General features: G+C 40.7%; 3 protein-coding genes across 5 annotated transcripts; all 3 read right to left on the bottom strand.

Annotated features, from left to right (window-relative positions):
- Positions 1-32: 32 nt before the first annotated feature.
- Positions 33-3,226, bottom strand: LOC140271859 (uncharacterized). Of its 3 annotated transcripts, none has more exons than XM_072367167.1 (6): positions 3,024-3,225; positions 2,762-2,937; positions 968-2,668; positions 792-858; positions 423-693; positions 33-340 (listed from the first exon to the last, which is right to left on the bottom strand). In XM_072367167.1, exons 2-6 carry the CDS (start codon positions 2,799-2,801, stop codon positions 224-226), a joined length of 2,196 nt encoding a protein of 731 aa, XP_072223268.1. In that variant the 5' UTR covers positions 2,802-2,937; positions 3,024-3,225; the 3' UTR covers positions 33-223. The 3 variants fall into 3 exon arrangements, with proteins under 3 accessions (XP_072223268.1, XP_072223270.1, XP_072223269.1); XM_072367169.1 differs by having other exon boundaries at positions 423-542; positions 624-693; positions 2,762-3,224; XM_072367168.1 differs by having other exon boundaries at positions 423-690; positions 2,762-3,226.
- A 100-nt stretch (positions 3,227-3,326) lies between these two features.
- dnase1l1l (deoxyribonuclease I-like 1-like) lies at positions 3,327-6,857 on the bottom strand. The gene is made up of 8 exons (XM_072366988.1): positions 6,210-6,857; positions 6,030-6,118; positions 5,849-5,935; positions 5,641-5,762; positions 4,093-4,205; positions 3,761-3,918; positions 3,567-3,663; positions 3,327-3,482 (listed from the first exon to the last, which is right to left on the bottom strand). The coding sequence occupies exons 1-8, from the start codon at positions 6,348-6,350 to the stop codon at positions 3,402-3,404; spliced, it is 888 nt and encodes a 295-aa protein (XP_072223089.1). The 5' UTR covers positions 6,351-6,857; the 3' UTR covers positions 3,327-3,401.
- A 503-nt stretch (positions 6,858-7,360) lies between these two features.
- On the bottom strand, positions 7,361-13,471 carry traf3ip3 (TRAF3 interacting protein 3). The gene is made up of 14 exons (XM_072366563.1): positions 13,255-13,471; positions 12,177-12,629; positions 11,935-12,079; positions 11,727-11,844; positions 11,551-11,578; positions 11,337-11,366; positions 11,084-11,179; positions 10,321-10,392; positions 9,963-10,103; positions 9,691-9,828; positions 9,475-9,610; positions 9,207-9,349; positions 8,325-8,441; positions 7,361-8,152 (listed from the first exon to the last, which is right to left on the bottom strand). Exons 2-14 carry the CDS (start codon positions 12,594-12,596, stop codon positions 7,952-7,954), a joined length of 1,785 nt encoding a protein of 594 aa, XP_072222664.1. The 5' UTR covers positions 12,597-12,629; positions 13,255-13,471; the 3' UTR covers positions 7,361-7,951.
- Positions 13,472-14,007: the final 536 nt, after the last annotated feature.

Genomic DNA, 14,007 nt, shown 5'->3' with positions numbered 1-14,007 from the left:
CTGAATTTGTTCATGTAAATACATCAGCCTCATTTTAAACTAAAAGAGAACTTTATTAAGCACACAGCGGCATATCAAAGGTGACCGTACATGTTTCTGTATGTGCAAAAGTTTTATTGTCTAAATCTTTACAATGCATTCTTTACAAGACAATATTGTCATTTGAGCTTTCTTTTTTTCTTTAGAATATAAACACAGTGTAATAACAAAATAAGCTACAGCCCTAAAAGAAGAAAAGCTGGCTGAGCCAGTCCATTTGGTCTGTGGTCAGCCAGAACACCAGCAGTCCCATCCCCATCACCACACATGTCTTCACAGTCAGCTTCAGCATGCTGAGAGTCTGTAAGAAAAAAAGGCAGGGCGGAGAGGTAAAATCAACCATATGCAAAGTAAACGTTCAGCAAACGTCTGTGAGTACACACCTTGTGTGTTCCCGTACAGGTTGGCGTGTTGCTGTGGTCTGACAGGTTCTCTGGCACCTGAGCGTTTGGGGGGTCTGCTGCAGATTTTATTTGCAGGATGTCCTCAGGCTCCCTCATTTCCTGGGCACACACAAAGCAGTGAAGCAAAGTATTTGTTCGCGATGTGTTATTGTGTGGAATATTGTGAAGGATTTTTCTTACATCAGGTGTGTCTGTAGAGCTCTGGTCCTCCTCCCTGTCTGTTGAGCTGCTGAGTGAATCTCTGTCACTGCTGGGTGAAGAACAGAGACATGTTTTGTTTGGCTCTGTCCTGGTTGTATTTAATGTTATGGACAATAATGTTTGATACTAAGATGAAATTTTGCTTACCTCTCCGTTTCGTAGTGAATGACTTGAGACAACGGATCTGCACAAAACTGAACTTTTATCTGTCTGCCTAAACACAAGAACAATTGGAAACTGATGAACCAAGACTTATATGTGGCAAACTGATGTTTTTGCTTCTCTTATTCTGATTCAGAGTTACCCGTCTCACGAACACCCACCTTCTCTTCTGTTCTCATCATCACTGTCATCGTAAAACTCGTAGAAAGCCTTAATTCTCTCCTGCTCCTGTTCCCAGTTTCGATCGTCTTCGTACTCATCGTCTCCCAGCTGTCCCAGCTCAGAGACCCCAGAGGCCTCGAGCTCAGTGTTGAAGAAGAAGCTGTCATCAAGGGATCCCTGATTAGAGAGGCTTATCATTTTCATATCCTCTCTCTGGACCTCAGAGTAACTGTTGACATCTTCAGTGGGACACTTACTCACATCGGAAAGATGTGTTTCTGTCTTGTCTGTGTCTTCTGCGCCTAACAGGTAGTCAGATAGAAAGGTGTCGGTTTTCAACACGTCGAAATCCCAGTCGTTTGTGATGTGATGGTCATCAGAGATGCTCCTCTTTGAAAGCGCAGCACTGCTCCCACCATAAAACTGAATGTCCTCCAGCTGCTTGTCATTTTCAAGATAGTTCACCCTCATACTTTCTGTGAGTTCCTCTCTGGTTCTCCTTTGTGGCTCCTCTTCATCACTGGAGCTGTAGGAGTCACTCCCCCCTGTCTCATCTCCATCATCACACTCCCTCACAGCCAGCAGATGCTCTGATTTCCCCTCATCTCGTTCTCCAGGTACCACACCCAGACTCGTCACCTCATTAGCATTTATCTCTAAATCTTTGCTGTACAGAAACTCGTCATCTTTCTCATCATCGGTGTCCCCAACACTGCCCATCCATGTCACTTCTGTCACAGCATTTTCCAGGCATGCGTTTTGTCTCATGCAAGTTGAGGCACTTGATTTATTTTCTTGATTATTCCCTCCATCCTCTGTGTATTCAAAAGAAGAAAGGTCTGAGGGATAGTCTGCAAAGCACTCACCGGCGTCTTGGTGCTCCTCTCCCGAGAAATCTGTCATTTTTTCCACACATTCCTCTCCATCAACTTCAGCAATGAGATCCTGCAGGTTTTGCAAAGATATGCTCGGAAACTCCAAACTGGCTTTTGTGGTAACATCCCTGTAAGGATTCTCAGTCTCCTGCACATGAACATTTTCTTCTTGTTCGATTTTCATGCTCTCGCACTCAGAATCAGACGAGTCCTCTTCTATTTCTCGCTTGTCATCCTCAGCCCCAGCGCCTTTCACCATCATCATCTCATTGCCATGTTCAGGGACTCCTCCGAAATAGGCCACCTCTTCATCACTCTCAGCCTCACCTTGCGCCTTGTTTCTATCTTGAGGGTTATCAGCACCCTCAGGGGCCATAGGTTGCCCTTCTGCAAAGATATTGTCCTCTTTATTGCGATCATGGCACCTGTCACTGCAGCGAACTGACATCAACAAATCCCCTGCTTCCTCCTCTGAACCCACATCCTCCTCCCCATTTTCCTCCCCAGAGACAGAACCTTCCTTTTGAGATTCTCCATCTGAGCTTGTGTAACCGTCCTCTGGTGTTTTGCTCATGAGACTGACCCCTTTAAAGTCCTCCTCATCACTTTCATCGTTGTTATGGTCCTCAGACGCATTTTCAGCCGTGTACAATATATCGTGAGCTGCCTTGTCTAACAAAGCTGTCGTTTCAGCAGTTGCTTCCTGAAGCAGAGCCCCGTCGGTCGTTGTTGCTATGTTTTCTATGTTGACTTCCTCACTCTTCTCATCAAAACCTAAACTCTCAAAGTCCAAATCTCCATCAGAGAATGATGGAACAGAAGTCTCTGTAACAACACCATCATCAGAAAATGACTTATTGGAAATAGTTCTAAAAAATTATAAATATGTTAAACACTGTCCAAAAATATGTTTCTTACCTGAAAATGCATCTGTGAGGAGATCACCAAATCCTTCCATTCTTACAAACAGACAAATCAAGAAGTCAAACTAGGAGTTACGTGAAGACAAATGTGAATTAATTGCATCAGTCTCCCCACTCAGAAAGGAAGAGAGCTCAAAGTAAGTCTCATCTGGTTTTGCTGCGAGTGACTTCCTGTCAAACAGATTATGTATACATTACACATTACATCTAAAATATTTGGGTAAATGATAAGCGGTGTCTAAATGATCTGAACCTACCATAAAAGATGAAGATGTGAGACGGCTCCTCTGGTTCTGCCCAAAGTGAGATTAAAAAAACTAATGTTTTGTGTTTTCTGTTGCTGCAGGAGTGCACCTTCATGAGCTCATGAAATTATGTCAGCTTTGATGTGGTTTTGGTTTCAGATGCGCAGTATAACAGCAGTCGAACACAAAGTTCCTTCATGCTGAAACAATGTTTATGCTGTGACTGAGATGTGTGCAGTGCCACTCTGATTAAAAGAGTTATTCTAAAAACAACCAAAAACAACCAATGAATACTATATTGATTGACTAATTTATTTAAAAATCATGTGAAACTACAGTTTTAACAAAACAAAAAAAAGTCCAGGGTTGTCGGCAGTCATCTGGTGAGATCTATAGCTCATGGCGAAGGAAGTAGCGGTGGTTGGGCTTTAGTTCGACTTCTACAGGAAAATGGTCACTAACCTCAAGAGCCTGAAGCGTTATGAAAGGAACAGAATTATTGTCATGTTACATATAAAAGTGAATTAGAGTCAAGTATTAATTTGTCAGCTTTACCTCTGCCTCTGTCAGCTGGAAGTTCTCTTTAAAGTTGAACGGTTGAGCTGAACCTGGCACTATGCTGGAAATAATCTCCCGTCCCTGCACAATGATCCTGTTGGACAATGTGTGATCCATGAGATAAATGTTTCCTTCAGAAAACAAACACATTCATACTCAAAACTGGTGACGTTCCGTATTCAGCCTCTGACCTGTCGTAGGCACAGTGCGTCTTCTCCCTCACAGTGGTGTCCTGCTCGTCTCCAATTAACCAGTGAAATTTGGGGTCACTCCGTAAACGCACGGTCCTCCAGCCCTTAATAGTGATGTAGCTGCAGCCGGCATTTAGGTCCCCTAAGATCATTACATTCTAGTGTGAATGAAAAGAAGCAAAACAGGAAGTGCAAAAACATGAAGTTACTCATAAACCATATGTGGAAGAGAGAAACCAACAAGAACTTAAGGTGAAGAACTCTGAACAAGATGTAATGGGTTAACATAAAGTTGATAAGGGTGGTGATGATGATGATGTAGCTTAACCCACATCAGTCTTCCACTTCTTGTAAATCCCTTTGACGACAGTATACAGTTCATCGATCTCCTTCATGGCCGTTTTGGGACAAGTGTGATGCCCGATCAGGACGAAATCCTTCACCACTGGAAACAAACACGAATAATGAAAGCTTTATTTTTTATTCATACCCAGTCTTTGATCATATTTTCAGTCTGATATGAAGAAAATATACTTAATTTCCCTATTATTCAAATATAATCAAGCTCTTCCATGTCTGAATAAATGCAGGTTTCTGAATGTAGGAACTCTTATTTGCCTTTTCATCAGATCATCACATTGTCACATTGTATTTCTTTAGAATAGGCCACAGTTAACATGGGGGACAAGAAAACCCCACAAAGAAGTGCAAGAACAGCTTCAACGTGTCTTGGTACTGACTGTACAAGTATAACTTTGTTGAACAAATGATAAATCATTCTTCCAAAAGGTATCCCATCATTTGATTTTTGACAATTGTCTAAAATCTTCTTGACTGCTCAGCTGACTGCTCATCTTGTGACTTATTCAGATCATCTTCATGCTCAAAAACTTTTAATTAACTTTTGTTTCTTCCTTCAAGGGGACAAATGTTTCCAAACCATCCCAGCAAAATCCTCCTCACAGTATGAAAGATTCCCTCATTGTGAGGCCAAATCTCTTAAATCTGTATTCATATTTGCAGTGGGGGGTTCATGCACGACAAAGATGTGATACCCCTTTCTATGTCACAATTACATGAGGAAAAGTTATTTTTTTAGTTTTTCAAGACATATGACCTTAATCCAGCTTTTTTTTCTGGTATCTGGTCCTATTAAAACTCAAACCAGTTGAACAGTCTTTATGATTAAAGCCTCTGCAGTCTGTTTCTCTACAATGTGTGTGTTCACAGTCACTCGTATCTTCCCATCTACAACAAATGTAGACGCGTGGAAGTATCAAAATTCATTGTGCTACTTAGATAATTTAATTAGCCATTTTCCTCAATTTGTTACTGGTCTGTAGGTTGTTTACTGTTTATCTTACCTTGCAGTTTTTCTTGGCTAAATAGACTGAAATGAGATTTTCTCAAATGGAGGATAATCATTAAAGCTATTGCATGTCCACTAATTTAAAGTGCAGGACTCTGAGATCTGGCAAGGATTAAAACACTGCGCAGACACCAAAAGCTCTGGGACTGTCACAAAACCAGCCTTGGCTTTATTCGGATATTAGTCTGGTGCAAGTCAAGTTTTATTAACACAAAGGCTGACTGACTCAACCACATTGTGAAACAGCAGCACCTCAGCTCATCTACACATCTGTACCTACTCAGATTGCGACTGGAAGCTCTTTGTTTTGTAACAGTATTCAACAGAACCTCTGAAACGCCCTCATAACAAACAAGTAGATTAAAAAAATTAAAAAATGTACTCCAACTTTGTGGCACACTAGTCCAATAGGTGATAGCCGAGAAGTTAGACACCTTTGTGCACCTGAAGTCGATCATTATTTAGTCTGGCACTTGTTTAAATCCATATATGTGTCTCCGTTCAGACTTACATGTAGTAGGTGAGTGAAAGCGGACAACAAAAGGCTCTCTGGAGAAAACATCAGTTTCATTGGTCCCTTCTCCTTCCAGTTTAGGATACTTATAATGCTCCTTGACCTTTAACAAATTGTTCCTGGAGAGGATCATACAGGAGAGGCAAGTGAGGATATCATGTCCATTCAAAGAAACCAGTTATGTTTGACATTCATCACAGGTTACCTGTATATATAGACATACTGCTCCTTATAGCTCTTCCTCCCCAGCCGTTCACTTTCCACATACGAATATGAGTTGAGTTTGTCAACTCTGCTGACAGCATTATGAATAAAGTTCAATCTGTTTTTTAGTAAATGTTTGAAATGTGACAGATGATTCGACAGATATCTTTGGGTTTTTTTACCTGTTAAGATCCTTCACCAAGGCTCGTATTACTTCTCCTTTGGAGTCTCGAACCTCCTGAATCAGACTCAAGTCACACCGAGACAGAATCTTTGGAGAGAAAAAAAGGTCAAAGAAAATAGATCTATCAGTAGTTTTGTTTGTTTCTTGGTCTCATTCTGCATTTAACACAGCCGGATACCTTCAGTATAATCCCCATGACCCTCCTGTTGTTTGCCTTTGATTCACCAAAACTCTGAACATTAAAAGCGCAGATTTTCAGGGAAGATGTGACGCTCAACACACACATTCCCAGAACAAGCAGCAGCATTGCAGTCCTCATGTTGCAGACAAGCGTTGCTCTGTAAGTAAAAGAGAGTTTGGCAATATCCCATTTGTAAAATTACAAAATATGTTACAGAAACTTTCAGCCTCAGCAGATACATTCACTGCCACCTCTTACCTTCAGTGAGACGATCACTGGGTGACCTCAGGCCAGCAAAGATTCATCTCTTCAGTGAGCGCTGATGTATTTGGGGAACATACAGGTAAAAGCGCTTGTGAGAGACAAGAGCTGTGGATGTGCTGTGTCAGTGCTAGTTGAGAATGGAGCTTTATCTGGAACAGTTAAAACCACTGAATACAATGAACAATGACTCCATCCAACTCAGAGAGTGCAGCTTTGAGTGGGTTTTGTCTCTAAGTTTGAGTGTAATCAGACAATAGATGCTGCCGTGAGCTATGTCTGCCAGCTTCATGAACATTTGTGTTGAATAAATGTGTAACTGGTAGTTACCACCATGTACTTTCACATCTCATCACTGGGATTGTGCTGATTAAAGCTGCAGTGATGCTTTTTTCTCAGTTGTTTAATGTGAACTGAACTCAAAACAATACAAAGATGCGACCGAATTTTGGCAATTATGTTTTCAAAACAACCCAATTCTAGTTCTGCATTTTCACATAAAGTCCATCATTAACAGACATATCTGTATCTGATACACTTAACATAAAGGCATTGGTGCTAAATACTTTACAATTTATTGAACACTTTGGAGAGGTGAAATGTTGAAAAACATGTTCATCCAACTTCTGGATTAAATATTTCATGTACCTGTGCTTTATTTGGTGTTTTTCCATTTTCTGTTTGTTTACTCGTCTACTTTTTACTCAACAGAGGTGATTATTGTAGCTTTTACTTCACAAAAGCATGTGATCACCAAGGTTATCTCTTTCATTCTTCCCAATATACTTTCCCATAAAAACATAAATAAACAGATAAATAAGTAAATAAACAGTAACATTTGTTGGTAACAGTATACTTTTATTTATTCCAATATACAACTCTTAAGCCCTTTATTGTGTCCCTACTCTTTCTTTTTGAGGCACCTTTGAGAAACACTGAATCTGAAGTAATCCCCTCAGTATCCAACAGAACCATCATCACAACAACTTAAAAAGTTCTTTAATATTTTGCCTTTTTTTCAGTAACTTTTGAGGGGCTTTTTGGGGGGTTAGAAAACTACGGCAGCATCCATTACAATGAGATGTGCCCAAATATTGTTTTTTTTTAATCTGTGGGACTGTGCTTTGGCTGTCCACATTGTTTAGTAATTTATGGTGGAATATTTGTTTACAGTACAAAAGATATTTGCCATTGTTCAACTATTCTGATGTTTAGACTCACAACTAAAAAACATGTGAGCTGCAGACAGCTTGCAAACATTTCAAACAAGCATTATTGCATTTGTCACACTGTGTTCACCTGAAGTTTCTGCACACATGTACAGTGCGTCCTCCACATGTCAACACAACACATCGCACAAACTTTGAGTTCCAAGTCAAAAAAATAATTAAGTGTAAAAATACTAACAACATGCACACTATAAAAGTCTTATTTTAAAACAAAATCTACAACGGAAGGGTTTCTAAGCAATCACATTATCATATGGGTCTAAAACAGCCTGAGTGTCGAGGAGAAGCCATTTCCATGAGATAGTCTTCAATTCTTGTCTCTATGTCTGCGTACAGGACTTCAACTTGATCCCTGAAAGCAGGATGCCACAACCACAACATGGCAACCCCTGCTACAGCAAGGAGTAGGAGGAAGAACACACACACCCTCCACCAGGAGCCACACGGTGTCTGAGCAAAGAAAGGAGAGGGATATCTAAATCACATCAATAACAAACACGTTATAAGCAGAAAGTTATAACCTTTATCATTTCTGCTCTAATAGGTAGGAAATGTGAGGGAAAGTTAGAACTTTATGAACACTGCAGGGACGTGAAGTCACAGACACACAAACACAACTCACTGGTCTCCTGCGACGGTGGCTGAGCTGACGGAGTTCTTCTCTGCACTGTGACAGTCGGGCCTGGCTGGACTGACACTCCTGCTCCATAACATGCAGCTCTGTCTGCAGCTCCTCACACTGCACACACACACACACACACACACACACCATGTGGAACCAGAGTATACAGATTATATTTAGCTATGGTCCACCCAAAGCAGATTTATCGTGCAGGAGACCTTTCGGAATTAACTTCTAAAAATGTATTTAAAGCCAGAGGTTCTGAATGGGCTCTTATTGATAAAACCTTTTTCTAAACATAACAATTTGAAATATACATGTTCTCCCCATGTGTGCGTGGGTTCTTTCCGGGCGCTCCGGCTTCCTCTCACCATCCAAAAACATGCAAGTTAGGTTAATTGGTGACTCTAAAATTGTCCTTAGGAGTGAGTGTGAGCGTGTGTGTGGTTGTTTGTGTCTCTGTGTGTCCCTGTGATGGACTGGCGACCTGTCCAGGGTGTTCCCCGCATCTTGCCCGATGACCGCTGGGATAGGCTCCAGCCCCCCCGCGACCCGACCGACGGATTAAGTGGGTATAGAAAATGGGTGGATAGTAATGTATTTTGAACACAATTTGTGTAACTACACTTTGCCCTTATTAAGATCTGAATGTATCTTTAACCATTTGTAATGATTTTTATGGAGTAGTGTGCATCCATCTCTGCACAGCCTTATATACTATACAGTATAAATAAAAATGACAAAAAATCTTGGGAAATGGATTAATCTAATGTTGCAATGTACTTAACTGTAATTTTACCTGTGCAAGACATTTGAATCCTGGAAAAAAATCTATGGAAATATGGATGTATTTCAGTTTATTGTGACGTGTCCTCACTTTACCTCTTTCTCTTTGAGCTGGAGTTTCTCCTGAGTGTGCCAGAGCTGCCCCTCTAGCTGAGAGTCTCTCCTCGTTGTCAATCGTGGCTCCACTTCTTCTGACCTGAGAATCTCCTGCAAGAAGTCCTGCCTCCCTGCGCTGCCATCTATGACAGAGACGGGATTTTAAACAGGTACGCCATGCTGAATTTGCAGTATTGTCAGTGCTTCTAAAACTGTCAGTATTCAACACTAAAGCTACTCCTTAGTAAACATGACTTAAATGTCTTGCCTTGAAGATGCTGGATTTCCTCTCTCAAAGTCTGGTTGTCCTCTTCCAGCAGGCAAATGTTGTACTGAAGATCCTGCTTTTCTTGTCTTAATAACGTCACCACCTCCCTCAGCTCAACCTCTCTGGATCTGGACAGCTGGAAAGGACACGCTCAGGCTTTTCACAATCATTTACTTTTTGAAACTACTAACCAAAGGATTTGTCACAATGCCATACCTCCACTTTACTGAGCAGTTGTTGAAGTTGGTCATCACTGAGGTGCTGATTCTCCCTGAGTTTCCCGGAGCTCAGTCTCAGCTCCTCGTAAAGGCTCTGCCACCTCAGTGCCTCTGCCTTAGCTGTGATTAGTGCTTCCTGTTGTCACAATAAGATTTTTTTTAAAGTTAAACCTATCTGCAGGTCACAAGAACCAAAATAAAGCGCCTGAAAACCAAATGACCAGGTGATATTTCTGCAGTCAAATCAAAACAATATGTCTGTTCTTTCACCTGCAGTGTCTCAGCCTTGCTGAGGGCCTCAGATTTCTCCTGTGTGGCCTTCTGCAGAGCAAGCAAGGCCTTTTCCTCATACGTCACTCTATACTTCTCCATCTGTTGCACCACTTTCTTCACTCCATCTTTTGGAAACCTCTGTGGAGACATAACACAGCAGAGCTAAAGCTTAGAATATTTATAGAGTGAGATGCAAAGAAAAACATAGAGAAGCACTGATATGCTCAGTAATGTCAGAGCAAGTTGTTTCAGTAGTGAACGAGTATTCGCAGGAATTAAAGGACATTCCCAGTGAGGTTGAAAATGAAAAAAAAATCCATAAGTGGTTGTTTCTTAAGAGCTAACTGTAGCTTACCTGCAGACAGACTTGCAGCTGCGCCTCCAGAGTCTTGATCTTGTTTCTCAGCAGGTCCTCATTGCAACGAGACTGTGGGTTAGAGAGGAAATGAGTGACTGTCATACTGCAACCTGCAGATGGAATATTAATGGTTCATTTATCAAAAGCTATGACAGACAGCATGTTGTTTCACAAACTGCTCTTACAGGTGCAAACACAGGAACTAACAGAATCAGTGATCCTAAAAAAAGATCATTGTATACATGTGCTGCAGCTCTACACTAAAAACAACATGCAAGCTGATGATAACATACCTTAGTTTGGGGACAATTTACAAAGATGAAACCTCAACCAATCAATCAAATTTGATCTTTAGTTTTTAAAACTGAAATATAAAATGCTCGAACAAACAAAGGTAAACAGCAATATTTCCTTCTCATTCATTAGAACCACACTAGCCAGACTAATGAGGGTACATAGTACCTATAACAGCTACTCTAAGACTGGTACACCCTTCCTGTGTAAGAATGACAGCTTGCATTCGTCCTATAGATGAGAGCGGAAGCAGGAAGCTCCAAACCACAAGCTGCACAGGCCTTCCTGAGACATCAGCTGCTGGGTACACAACTGTGACAAGAGTGTAGCGCCAACCAAGGACGAACAAAGGCCATCAAGAACACAACCTCACAAAATAAGAAACATGAGTATGGGATTTGGAGGGAGACTGCAACCTTGAGGCACTATGGATGTGCAAACTGTGCGTATAGATAGAGTGTCTTACTGTCCACAGTGTGTCTGAGGAGTCTATGAGGCTTGTTGAACACTCCTGCAGGGCAGCTAGCTTCTTCTTCACTGCCTCCTCTCTCCACAAGGCCTCCTGACAGAAAACAAACAGCAGAAAAGTGAGAGTTAAGGCGCTAAAACACATGAGCATTACATCTGAAATAATTTGGAATAATTCAATCTTTCAAAGTTTTATAAACTGGAATTTCTCTAATAAACAAAAACACTCTGGACAAACTTGTTTGATTTACCTGTAAGTAGTCCGATAATCTCTGAACATCCTAGTTTGAATGAGAAAAGAAACATTAAGGATATTTGTATTTTTCATTCAAGCTCTCTGATAGAATGAAAAATTGAGTTAGATTAAGAAGCTCAGGAGCAGATTCTGCAAACACAAAGCCTCACCTCCGCCTGCACCTGAGCCTCGTAATCTAACATCTACAAAGCAAACAGTTTGAAACTTACTGCTTCCTTGACTGTGACCTGGCCGGACCTGCATAAAGGGAAATAAGTTATCAGAGAAATATGAATCACCGATCATATCTGCCTCTCAATCTAAAGCGGATGTTTGACGATAAATTAAACTGTATCATATAATTTCCATTTGGGAAAAATAAAGTATTTTTTCATTTCAAACTCACTCTGTTTGTACACTGATCTCTCGAAAAGTCCGTTTTGGACAAATATTTTCAGTCTGCACTGAAAGTTTTTGGTGATTCTTTTCCGTCTGGAAGATTGTTTTGATGCTTGTCTTTTGAACTATGAGAAAGATGAATAACAGCATTATTATTAGGACAGGTTATATATCATTTGACAGCACTTACTCCAAAAGTTGTGTATGAATCTCACTTTTGACAGTACTCTCTCTCTTATGTGTGCTTTTCATCCAGTCCTGGCTTGATTTCATCGTTACTGGTGTGGAGGTAGATGACTGCTTCCTTTCTTGAATTTTCTCCTGCTTTGTCAGTGTTATTGGTTCTGACCATAATGAAGCCTAAGGAAAGGAGAGGGGAGGAAAGGGAATGCAGGTGTTACTCACACTTACCCTAAAAAGATTGAAGAGGTTCAAAGAATGTCAACGGATCATTTACCCAACTGCTGGTGCTTGGATAATCAGCTATTTTGCTCTCTTGTGTGAGGATCATCGCTGGACGTCCATTAGCAGAAGAAGAATATTGTGTATGTATATGCATTGTCTCAGACTTGCTGCTTGAACTGGGATGCTTAATTGAAAACATTAGTGGAGAAGATCTTCTCTTTGAAGAACAGTTTTTACACTTGGAGCTGAATGGCTCTGGGCTCACCGATCTCCTCTTCAGAAATGCCTGATGTCTCTTTTCTTTCAGATCATCCTTGATCCATCTTGTGTCTAAGTCTCTTGTAGGGCTCCGACACGAAGTCACGTTGTTGCGTCCTCGTAGGTGCTCATGTCTCTCAGCTCTAATTGTCAGTTTTCGGTCAAATTCTCTCTCTGGGAAGTATTGTATTCCACTGAAAGTCAGGGCATCCATGGCAGCTCCTCAGGCTGTTACATTGCCCACACACTGCAAAAACAGTGCATCGTGAAATTGGAAATACTCATAATGGTTAAATACAGTATATAGCAGGCAAAACAGATGCATTTTAATCACATTATTTATTCAAAGTGAGTCATTTTAAAACTTTTTGTGCTGTATGAAGGCCTGATAATTACAAACCAACCAAACAAGGTTGTAAACTATTAGTTTTCAGTGTTAAAGTGAATGACTTAATTCAAAGAAAACATATAAACACTCCTAACATTGTAATCTCAAGAGACTTTTGAATGGTTACACAGGGGAAAGTTGCTGATTTGCATCAGCAGGTGTGCTCTAAGTTGATGTGACCTGTCTGCATAAAGTAAAATAAACTGTAACGTGTTTCTCTGACATTTTGGATAATCGTTGTGGCTCATAAATGCATTTCCTTTGTGAACCAGGCAGGATGAAGCTGATGCAAAAGTATAGCTCTAAAAATACTCTTAAAGTAGCTGTCATGTTTTATCAGAGAGTTCCTTTAACATTGATAGCACAGTTGTCAAAGCGACAGACTACCAAAGGCCCTGCCAACTGTTGATTAAGGTTGTGCAAGGAGAAGATAATTCGAAGACAAAAAGCCACCTAATAAGCAGGAAAGCGTTGCGAAGCTTACCTCGGGAGTCATCTCATTCAGTCCTGAGAACTCCTTGTGAGGCGGCCAAGAAGTCATCCATTTTCTCACTTGTCTCAAAGAGTGTCCGGGGTTTTCACATGTAGCTGTTTCTGCTGAACATAATTTTACAGGAAGTGGAGACAAGCAAAGCGTCATATGTTCCTCTATCTGAGCAGCCACTCGCACCACACTGATGCCACACACGGGTGGGCCCAAAGATTATAGACAGAACATCCTCCCCCTCCCCGCCAGGCACTCTGGGATAAAGCACCACTTGGGAGACATCAAGTGTTTATAAAACAAGTCTAATTTCTCATTCAAATGTACAGATGATCGGTGATGACAAAGAGCACTCCTTGCTTTGACTGTATCAGTTACTTTAAGCTGACTGACAGGCTGACCTTTTTAACTTACTCTCAATTCTAATGAAAGTTAAGCACATTTCAGAATTACTTAACCAGAAGCATCACTCCAAATTCAACTTAAGGATGGAAAAAATAAGGCCTCAATGTACACTCTGGAAAAATACACTGGAAACATTATATTTGCACACATTTTTCTCTCCACACAACAGAGATGTTACTTTAAAGAGGAAATCTCACTGGTATGACAATGGCTTAACATAGCCAGCTTGCTCTCATGTGTGATCTTAACATGTGGTAATAAAATATATATTGGACATTCTGTATCATGTTAATTTCTCCAGAAGGTAGTAATATAGAATAAAGATTAAGATTAAACCGATGAGGCAAA

Source organism: Leuresthes tenuis, unplaced genomic scaffold (assembly GCF_036924035.1).
Source record: "Leuresthes tenuis unplaced genomic scaffold, fLeuTen1.0.hap1 SCAF_16, whole genome shotgun sequence".
Lineage (NCBI taxonomy): Eukaryota > Metazoa > Chordata > Actinopteri > Atheriniformes > Atherinopsidae > Leuresthes > Leuresthes tenuis.
Note: the sequence above shows the minus strand (reverse complement) of the source record. Positions and strands in the feature narration are given on the sequence as shown.

What these genes read in the sequence shown, in the direction of transcription:
- LOC140271859 (XM_072367167.1), bottom strand. Translation starts at nt 2,801, where the DNA reads ATGGAAGGATTTGGTGATCTCCTCACAGATGCATTTTCAG. An exon ending in TGATGAGAACAGAAGAGAAG is followed by an intron (nt 859 to 967) that starts GTGGGTGTTCGT and finishes TCTTGTGTTTAG; the next exon opens with GCAGACAGATAAAAGTTCAG. An exon ending in ATTCACTACGAAACGGAGAG is followed by an intron (nt 694 to 791) that starts GTAAGCAAAATT and finishes TTCTTCACCCAG; the next exon opens with CAGTGACAGAGATTCACTCA.
- dnase1l1l (XM_072366988.1), bottom strand. Translation starts at nt 6,350, where the DNA reads ATGAGGACTGCAATGCTGCTGCTTGTTCTGGGAATGTGTGTGTTGAGC. An exon ending in CAGTATGTCTATATATACAG is followed by an intron (nt 5,763 to 5,848) that starts GTAACCTGTGAT and finishes GATCCTCTCCAG; the next exon opens with GAACAATTTGTTAAAGGTCA. An exon ending in TCCAGCTGACAGAGGCAGAG is followed by an intron (nt 3,483 to 3,566) that starts GTAAAGCTGACA and finishes ATAACGCTTCAG; the next exon opens with GCTCTTGAGGTTAGTGACCA.
- traf3ip3 (XM_072366563.1), bottom strand. Translation starts at nt 12,596, where the DNA reads ATGGATGCCCTGACTTTCAGTGGAATACAATACTTCCCAGAGAGAGAA. An exon ending in GAGATCAGTGTACAAACAGA is followed by an intron (nt 11,579 to 11,726) that starts GTGAGTTTGAAA and finishes CCCTTTATGCAG; the next exon opens with GTCCGGCCAGGTCACAGTCA. An exon ending in GGAAATCCAGCATCTTCAAG is followed by an intron (nt 9,350 to 9,474) that starts GCAAGACATTTA and finishes TCTCTGTCATAG; the next exon opens with ATGGCAGCGCAGGGAGGCAG.